We start from the raw sequence: 10,167 nt of genomic DNA on the forward strand, positions 1-10,167 counted from the left end.
GTATCATGTTTTGTGTAGTATACTTGTAATTGAATTTGCATACTCAGAATTGATCTAGTTAATCAAACTTGAACTATTGTGAACATCCACTGACAATATTAGCTTTCAATTAAGTCTACAAGTTAAGCCTTTTTGTTTGTCCGCTTTGAGGGTACAAACAGCGCTGGGGAATGTCATATGACGTCACAATTTGTTGTCTCGAGGGGAAGAAATCTCGCGTGAAGTCTCCGCGCAGTGTCACTTCGTGCATCTACCCTGTGGCCGAGTTATGATCATTCCCGCATTAATGTAGTAGAACGTTTAGTCAGGCGCGCGATTATCCTTTGATCACCCGACCCACGCTCGTTTATTCTAGCATGGTGTCGCCTGTCCTTAATGACCCATGAAGAACGCTACCTGTTCAGGTGTTTCACAACATGTATTGATCGATGGATGGCCTCTTTTCTGTCAAAATGGAATTGTCTTTGTGTTGATATAAGCCGCGGTAAACATATCTCGCTGTTATGATGTCAATACTCTGCAGCAACTCTTCACTCCTGACTGCTCCTGTGTAAACTATACCAATAGAAACGTAACGCGCATCGGGAAATAACTATGATCTTTATATACTGCGATTCAACTGAAATTGTACTTTTATAGAAATTGTACATGCTGTAATAAGCGCCAAGAGCGCTCTTAAAGTTAGAAATAGGGGGCGCTTATTAGAATATTATTTGGTAAAAAAAAACAGAATTGAAAGATCGTAAATACAGGAAGTACCGGTAATCAGCAGGTAAAATTAGGCGCTTATTGGAGCGGGGCGCGTATTATGTTGAATACGGTAATGTAAATACACTGAAACTTGTGGGTTTAGCCTGTAAGGTGTAGTCCAATGCACTACCTCAATAAAGTCGATCGAACATGCCTCCATTTTCAAATCTATGAATTACCACGTGACGAAGATAATGCGCATGTGAAGGTTAACATGGATACGGTTCGGGTCCCCTCGTCACGAGGATATGGGTCGGGCCCCCTCGTCACGAGGATATGGGTCGGGCCCCCTCGTCACGAGGATATGGGTCGGGCCCCCTCGTCACGTGGATACAGTTCGATTCCACAATGAGCCCCCATGGAGCAATTCTTGTTTGTCTTTGGGTCTATGACGCAAGACAGAAGCATGGCCGCCTCCATGGAATGACATGAGAGAGTCAGAATCTCATATTAAGTGACTTCTTTTCCTTAAATAGAGGGGGGCACGGTGGCACGGTGGCCCAGTCGTCTCAGGCGCCGCAAATCGATGCACAGAGTTACGTCCCTTGGGCAAGCCAGAAACCTATGAAACCGGTTCGAAGCCGGTTCACCCCGATTATGTTTCTGGGTTTGTCAGCACCATACCCGTGCTCGTGGGTTTTACCGAAGTAGTAAACGTCTGAGACCTGCATCACTTCGGGCTTTCCTCCCACATTAAGCTGACACGCTCCCTGAAATAACTTGAATACTGTTAAAAGCTGCGTTAAACCAAACTTACTCACTCAGTCACTTAAAATAGAATGATCTATTTTTGAAATGTGAAAAATATGATGTGATATTTCTAAGAATGGATGATGGAAAGTTAACTTAGAGTGGAATAGCAGCGTCTGTAACGTCTCTTTCCTCTTCAGAGCTGTGCAGTATTTCGACCTGACGGGCAAGTTGTCGGCGTTCTCCACGGAGTGTATTCCAGAGGACCTTGAGCGGAAGACTACGCTACTGCAGTATTTCGCCCGCTACATGGACGAGCACCTAATTCAGGGCGGGGACATCGCCCACTTGAGGGCTATGCGCTCCTGGTCTGGGAGTCTCTACCTCAAGAAGTGGTTCCGCACCACCAAGGCCATCGTCCTGTACCTCAGCGACGGGACACTTCAGGTACACCACCCTGTAAACATGAAGATCATATGGCACCCGTTTAGTTTGTCTGGTTCATGTGTTGCCGTTTGGTTACGATGACAAACCCAGTTCTCTGAACCTGACGAACAAATCCTCAATTTAGGCCATCAAGCCGGATTTATTTTGGAAACCTGGTTATATGGGTAGGCAGCGCTTGCGCTCAGTGCAGCGCAAGCGCAAACTAGCCAGGAAATTAGGCTGGAATTCTGGGCATCTGTTCTGACCCCTAATTTCCACAGGGGACCTCATTGGGATATGTGCTAGCTGAACCTACTTATACCAGTGTTCGAAATACCTGCCTGCCCGACCGTCCGACGGGTCGATTTCAACTCGGGCTGCCAGATTTTCAAATCCCCCTGCCCGACGGTTTGGTTATATTTCATATGTGAAAATATTCAAAACATTTCCCGATGATAAGCATTAATTCACATGTAAAGATGAATGATAAAATGTAACCAAAAAGAAACCCCGTTAGCTTATCCTGAGAAACATATGATTATAGTGGGCAGGCAGGTTTTGGTCAGGGCTGGCAAGTATTTCAGCTAGCCAGTCCTGTGGTCTGGCTGAAATTTTTGGGAGTTTCATACCCTGCTTATACAAGAACCCATAAAGATCGGTTAGAATAGGTCTTCAGCAACCCATGCTTGAAGGCGACTGTGCTTGTCTTAAGAGGCGACTAACAGGATCAGGTGGTCAAATTCTCTGACTTGGTGATGCATGTCATCCTATCCCAATTGTGTGGATCGATGCTAATGATAACAATCACTGGTCCAGACTTGATTATTTACAGACTGCCGTCATATAACTGGAATATTGCTGAGTATGGCGTTAAACAACAAACAAAAACAGACAAAACTTATATAAGTATATAAATGGTTCAAAATATTCGTCCAAACGAATGAATGTGTACACAGTGCATCAGAAAAAAACAACCCACGTGATTTATTACGCATTCAATTTTTCTGTTCATACCCCCAATGTTTCCAATTGTTTTGAGATCTAAAAGTTGGCCTATATTGTCTTAACTATTTTCCTTCACATTCATTTCATGTGGTTTTGTGCCATTCAGAATCTTTAAAAAAAATTGTTGTTTTTTTCAGGTGAACTTTTTCGATGACCACACGAAGATAATCCTAAGTTATCACAACAACGATTATCTTGTGACCTTTATTGACCCGGAACGACTCGCTAAGACCTTTAGCATCGTCCATATCATCCAAGATGGCTGCCGCCCGGAAATCATTGAAAGAATGTTGTTTGCCAAAACTATGCTCAAGAATCTGGTAGATATAGAGGGCGCTGACATTTAGGGTGTTGCTAGGCCCCCGTCTCACTGCCGGACTACTTTCACTGAAGACATCACGCTGGATTGATACTGATCACTGTAGAGCCGGGAAACAGCTAAGTTCTCGTTACTGGTGATGTGATGACATATGACATAGGTGTGGTGATGTCTTCATATTCAAAAACTCCACAACGTGGTATAGTTAACCACGTTCAGAGCCGCCGGACTGCAGAACATTTTGCTGGTAATGTCGTCAACTGTCAACGACGAATGTCTCGCCAGGATACAAAGTTGTACCTATGTTGAAACCAAGTTGTACCTTAGTTGTACCTTAGTTGTACCTCGCTGAGTTGTGGAATATTGAGCAATCATCTACTAAAGACCAAGATGTTAAATTCGCATATGCTTCCATCATGGCGATGACCCAGTATCGTCCGAGACTTACTGCCAGCTTTCGAACTCTCCTGAGTTGCCTAAGTAACGGCATCCATATTGTTCGCCACCATAATGGCGGCCGGGTTGTTTCATTAAGAGACAACCATTAACTTTTCCTCTTCGGGCGCATGAAGACGAATTTCAACTATGCAAGACTAAGTGATACATTTCCGAGGACTTTCAGGCACCATAAGCAGTACGTGACACAGCCTGTGAGAGACGGACACGTCACACACGTGACAGCCTCGATCCAACCTAGTCTGCGGGTGTATTTGATCTCAGTACTAATATACGGTATTTATCAGCTCTGGACCACACCAGCAGATGCTGACCGCGACTGACCTTCACCTTGATCTCCAAGCGGCATAAGATGCCATTGTATATAAAGTGTACATGTAGAGGATTACAAATTGTACAACTACTACGACACGTCTTGATAATGACGTGTGGAGAATAATCAGCTGTTGATGACGTCCACTTCAGGGACATGGTCTCGGATTATCCCTCCAAGCTTTAGGAAGCGGATTTAGACGTTGCATGAGTTTTACGCGATAATCCTTATGGTATTGGTGGATAATCATTATCAAAGGATGAATGGTATATCGGAGAACAAGATCGTCATTCACTGGTTTGTCCATTGATTGCTTTGTGTGTATATATCACATGCCATTGGTTTTCATGCTTATGAATATGTGCTTGCTTCCCTTTTGTGACATTGGTTGACAGTAGAACAAGGAACAATCCCCAAAATATGCTTCAAAAACAACCAGGGTTGTTCCCAAAGACCGCAATAAGTCACAGTTTAAGGTGATTGTGCTTCAGTAATCCATACCGTGGTTCCTCCGAATCTATTAAGTCTGTCATAATCTAAGATGCCTAACCTAAAGGGAAACGCTATCTGAATCTATTTTGTCTATGCTAATCTGTGATGCAAACCCCGATTCCTGCATTACATCACACATCGGTCCATATTATCCTACATTTCAGCTGGATTCAAACCTATATGCCAAAATGATATGACCTTGATATGACCTTCATCCGTAACCGGAACCACGCATCCCTTGTGTCCTCATCCTTGGTCGCTGTAGACCGTCACTGTACTGTGTTAAGAGGGAGTGTTGCTAGACGTTTTAAAAGGGTATTGCCATTACTATTGGGACGGCAGTTTGTGGTTAATCATGTTGTACATTGTCCCTTGGCCTTGTAGTGTATGAAGCAGTTGATCCTTGGACGGCGTTTGTCCTGCATGAGCTGCTTGTGCTTCAGAATGACCCGCTGTGTCTGAAGCTCATTGAAAACATTGGAACCATAGGCTGACATCACTAGTCACGTGAAGAAGTATCCACAAATTGAGACAATTTGACATGATATATTTTTCAATATAAGGGACCACAATTGCATACAATTCCAGTATATATGTTAAATCCTGATTCATTTCTTTGATCATTTATTGACCCAAGGCTTTGTGTCGCTCAGTTTTTTGTTTTATTCACAGACTAAACATTCCGTCGAAAATATATTTTCATAAAGATGTTTAATGACTTGTTACGTCCATATTGTAAGTTGTCAGGGAAGTATTACATACGTCCATTGATTTACCTTACAAGCATTGTGTCCAACTGACCATTGGGGTCATCAGTCAACCCGACGTTGTGTGTTAAATCAGTAGTTTGCCTTCACACCGAAGTGCCTCATTCCTTTCGTGGTCAAGTTGTTCTGAGATGAGCGTCTTGTTAGCGACCCAGCCAATGGAGCTGTAGACCCAAAAACTGTGATAACATCGAGGTGCCCTAACGTATACCACTCAACATTTTCTAAGGACTAAAAGACGATTTTCTTTGACTAAAAGATGACTATTTTGATCCTTAGCAAATGTTGAGTAGTATGTACCTTTAAGTTACTTACGTAAGGAAGTAATTTTCCCATAACGATGAAGGATATCCTTCAATCGGGTATTGTTAACCTTCACGGTATGTTGACCTCTCAGTCAGGTCGTTAACTTCAATGGGGCATGCGCAGTACAGTATGTTAACTCTAAGATTCCATTTTCATTCTGCGAATTTATAATCGAGAAGAATAGATGTTAACCCTTGTTCAACAAGTCGATGTATTATTACTAAGTATTACACAGGTGACGTCCGACTACTTATAATCCTTGTAACATGTAAGGTCGTCATGGTGCGGATGTGCTGTGTATTTAATGGCGTTTCGTGGATAAAAGTTGTTGGGACCGTCTATTATTGTGAAAGCATTATACACAAGATGCGAACAGACCTATATATTAGAAATCAAAAGCAAATCAGTTTCTTTTGTAATTTGCCTTTTTGTTAACTATTTGTTGGAAACCATGCACCGTGTATTTTCAGTTCTTATCTAGACTGTCCAACTTATCTTCACCGCCTGTGCCTTGTTCCCATGGAAACAGTCACAGCTGTATACGACATCTATATCTTTATACAATATTTGTAAATACCACTGAATCATGCGAGCTTTCTCAATAAAACTTAAACCGTAATATGTGTTGTTGTCAGTCCTCAACCGTGAAGATCCGGGTTAGAATAGGTGAGTGAGTGAGTATGGTTTTACGCCGCTTTTAGCAATATTCCAGCAATATCACGGCGGGGGACACCAGAAATGGGCTTCACACATTGTACCCATGTCGGGAATCGAACCCGGGTCTTCGGCGTGACGAGCGAACGCTTTAACCACTAGGCTACCCGACCGCCCCTGGTTGGAATAGGTCTTCAGTAACCCATGAAAACCGTATAAGGCGACTATGCTTGTCCTAAGAGGCGACTAACGGGATCGGGTGGTCAGGCTCGCTGACTTGGTGATGTATGTCACCCTATCCCAATTGGCAGAGTTGCGTCCCTTGGGCACGCCAGAAACCTATGATTGTGGGTTCGAATCCCGGTTCGCCCCGATTATGTTTCTAGGTTTGTCAGCACCATACCCGTGCTCGTGGGTTTCACCGAAGTGGTAAACGTCTGAGACCTGCATCACTTCGGGCTTTCCTCCCACATTAAGCTGACACGCCGCGATATAACTGGAATAATGTTAAAAGCGGCGTTAAACCTAACTCACTCACTCACTCACTATCCCAATTGCTTGGACCGATGCTCATGATGTCAATCATTGGATTGTCTGGTCCAGACTCGATGATTATTTACAGACCGCCATCATATATCTGGAATAATGCTGATTGCAGCGTTAAATAAAAAAACAACAAACAAACAAACGTCAGTCCCGAAGAATCAAGCCGCTCGGAGGCCGGCGTATGTGACGTAACGCCTCTCGCCTGTAGACCGTCACAGCGTTAACGGTTTTACCAACAGCAGACCTACGAAATCTTGTCGCAGGACCCCGTTGGATTCTGGCTTTAAGTTGATCCCTAGCAACCTATGCTGGTTTAAAGAGGCGACCAAATGATGTGAGTGATGGTGACTTGGTTGATTGTGTCACGACGACGTGAATCGTTGCCCACAAAATCAATTACAGGATTGTCTGGTCTAGACTCGATTATTTACAGGCCGACGTCATATAGCTGGAATATTGTTGAGTGCGGCGTTAATCAACAAACAAAACTTATGTAAGTATATAAAGGCATGAACCAAGCTTTTCAGAGGAACACGACATAAGTCAAGCTGTAAATCAATTTTGAAAAACACAGGTAGTTTATAATTACGAATGTTGGGATCACGCTTATCACAAACATGATACTCTCATGTTTGATCTGTCTGTAAAGGGGGTTGTGGGGTAGCCTAGTGGTTAAAGCGATCGCTCGTCACGCTGAAGACCCGGGTTCGATTCCCGACATGGGTACAATGTGTGAAACCCATTTCTGGTGTCCCCCGCCGTGATATTGCTGGAATATTGCTAAAAGCGGCGTAAAACCGTACTCACTCACTCATTCACTCATGTTTGATCTGTCTGTAAAGGGGGCGGTGGGGTAGCCTAGTGGTTAAAGCGATCGCTCGTCACGCTGAAGACCCGGGTTCGATTCCCGACATGGGTACAATGTGTGAAGCCCATTTCTGGTGTCCCCCGCCGTGATATTGCTGGAATATTGCTAAAATCGGCGTAAAACCATACTCACTCACTCACTCACTCACTCACTGTCTGTAATGTTTTGTTTAATGTATGCAGTGAAATCAATCTCGGAAGGATATTTTTCTGAAGTTCCAGATAGGGGCTAATGTTTTCATGGAAGCGTCAGGATTAATCTGAAAATACAGCACATGCACATGTTGCGGGTTATATTTAAACCACAGCTTCTGCTTTTAGCAAGGTTACATAGCTAAGGTGAAACTGGTTCAGATTCATGTTTCATGCGCTGATAAGGGGCCATTCGGGCTGGAGGTATGTGCTGAAAGTGGAATAACGCACCCAGTTCCCGTGTACAGAGTGATGTCTCACGATTCCCGTTTCAGTGGACAACAACAAAACCGCCGGCCAGGGAACTACCAGTCCAAGTCCCTATTGTAACACTGCCGACCATGAACCTACCAGTCCTAGTCCCTATTGTAACACTGCCAGCCAGGGAACTACCGGTCCTAGTCCCTATTATAACACTGCCAGCCAGGGAACTACCAGTCCTAGTCCCTATTGTAACACTGCTAGCAATGAACCTACCAGTCCTAGTCCCTATTGTAACACTGCCGACCATGAACCTACCAGTCCTAGTCCCTATTGTAACACTGCCGGCCAGGGAACTACCAGTCCTAGTCCCTATTGTAACACTGCCGACCAGGGTACGACTAGTCCTAGTCCCTATTGTAACACTGCCGGCCTGGCTACGACAAGTCCTAGTCCCTATTGTAACACTGCCGGCCATGAACCTACCAGTCCTAGTCCCTATTGTGCCGGCCAGGGAACTACCAGTCCTAGTCCCTATTGTAACACTGCCGACCAGGGTACGACTAGTCTTAGTCCCTATTGTAACACTGCCGGCCTGGGTACGACTAGTCCTAGTCCCTACTGTAACACTGCCGGCCTGTGTACGACTAGTCGTGGTCCCTATTGTAACACTGCCGGCCTGGGTACGACTAGTCCTAGTACGACAAGTCCTGGTCCCTATTGTAACACTGCCGGCCTGTGTACGACTAGTCGTGGTCCCTATTGTAACACTGCCGGCCAGGGAACTACCAGTCCTAGTCCCTATTGTAACACTGCCAGCCAGGGAACTACCAGTCCTAGTCCCTATTGTAACACTGCCGACCATGAACCTACCAGTCCTAGTCCCTATTGTAACACTGCCAGCCAGGGAACTACCAGTCCTAGTCCCTATTGTAACACTGCCAGCCAGGGAACTACCAGTCCTAGTCCCTATTGTAACACTGCCGACCATGAACCTACAAGTCCTAGTCCCTATTGTAACATTGCCGGCCTGGGTACGACTAGTCCTGGTCCCTATTGTAACACTGCCGGCCTAGGTACGACTAGTCCTGGTCCCTATTGTAACACTGCCGGCCTGGGTACGACTAGTCCTGGTCCCTATTGTAACACTGTCGGCCTGGGTACACACAGTCCTGACCCCTCTTGTAACACTGCCGACCAGAGAAACACCAGTCCTGACCCCTATTGTAACACTTCCAGCCAGGGAACTACCAGTCCTAGTCCCTATTGTAACACTGCCAGCCAGGGAACTACCAGTCCTAGTCCCTATTGTAACACTGCCGACCATGAACCTACAAGTCCTAGTCCCTATTGTAACATTGCCGGCCTGGGTACGACTAGTCCTGGTCCCTATTGTAACACTGCCGGCCTGGGTACGACTAGTCCTGGTCCCTATTGTAACACTGCCGGCCTGGGTACGACTAGTCCTGGTCCCTATTGTAACACTGTCGGCCTGGGTACACACAGTCCTGACCCCTCTTGTAACACTGCCGACCAGAGAAACACCAGTCCTGACCCCTATTGTAACACTTCCAGCCAGGGAGTCCACAGTCCTGACCCCTATTTTAACACTGCCGGCCAGGGAGCCCACAGTCCTGACCCCTATTGTAACACTTCCAGCCAGGGAGCCCACAGTCCTGACCCCTATTGTAACACTTCCAGCCAGGGAGCCCACAGTCCTGACCCCTATTGTAACACTGCCGGCTAGGGAGCCCACAGTCCTGACCCCTATTGTAACACTGCCGGCCAGGGAGCCCACAGTCCTGACCCCTATTGTAACACTTCCAGCCAGGGAGCCCACAGTCCTGACCCCTATTGTAACACTGCCGGCCAGGGAGCCCACAGTCCTGGCTTCTGAACAAGGGGTATAATACATTTTTGCAGCCATACCACGGCAGGGTGACACCAAGTACGTGGTTTAAATATATCACCATATGATGATCGAACCCGGGTCTTCTACATGAAAGAACGCATTTACCTTTATACACCCATCACCTCAGTATCAGAATACACCGCATGGATACATACCACGATATCACACTGTCACATGTTTTAGCGTCAACAAGAACGATATATAAGGGGAGCAAATCATGATAGCCATGTAATAATTTCAACATCTAACATTGTATCCACAATGACCATGA

General features: G+C 45.4%; 2 protein-coding genes across 7 annotated transcripts in view; one reads left to right on the forward strand and one right to left on the reverse strand.

The window, feature by feature from the left end:
* LOC124146262 (serine/threonine-protein kinase PLK1-like) overlaps positions 1-6,143 on the forward strand; it is a 59,972-nt gene extending 53,829 nt beyond the window's left edge. For all 6 annotated transcript variants that reach the window (XM_046516466.2, XM_046516469.2, XM_046516471.2 and 3 more), the window contains exons 12-13: positions 1,641-1,887; positions 3,009-6,143. In XM_046516466.2, coding sequence (XP_046372422.2) covers positions 1,641-1,887; positions 3,009-3,218 — 457 coding nt within the window. In that variant the 3' untranslated portion in view covers positions 3,219-6,143. The remainder of the gene's footprint in view (positions 1-1,640; positions 1,888-3,008) is intronic.
* Positions 6,144-9,056: 2,913 nt separating this feature from the next.
* On the reverse strand, positions 9,057-9,899 carry LOC124146211 (autotransporter adhesin BpaC-like). Its single transcript, XM_046516400.2, has one exon. It carries the CDS (start codon positions 9,897-9,899, stop codon positions 9,057-9,059), a length of 843 nt encoding a protein of 280 aa, XP_046372356.2.
* Between the last annotated feature and the right edge of the window lie 268 nt (positions 9,900-10,167).

The sequence above is a fragment of the Haliotis rufescens genome, unplaced genomic scaffold (genome assembly GCF_023055435.1).
Source record: "Haliotis rufescens isolate VD_foot unplaced genomic scaffold, xgHalRufe1.0.p SCAF_2, whole genome shotgun sequence".
Taxonomy (NCBI): Eukaryota; Metazoa; Mollusca; class Gastropoda; order Lepetellida; family Haliotidae; genus Haliotis; species Haliotis rufescens.

What these genes read in the sequence shown, in the direction of transcription:
- LOC124146211 (XM_046516400.2), bottom strand. Translation starts at nt 9,899, where the DNA reads ATGTATTATACCCCTTGTTCAGAAGCCAGGACTGTGGGCTCCCTGGCC.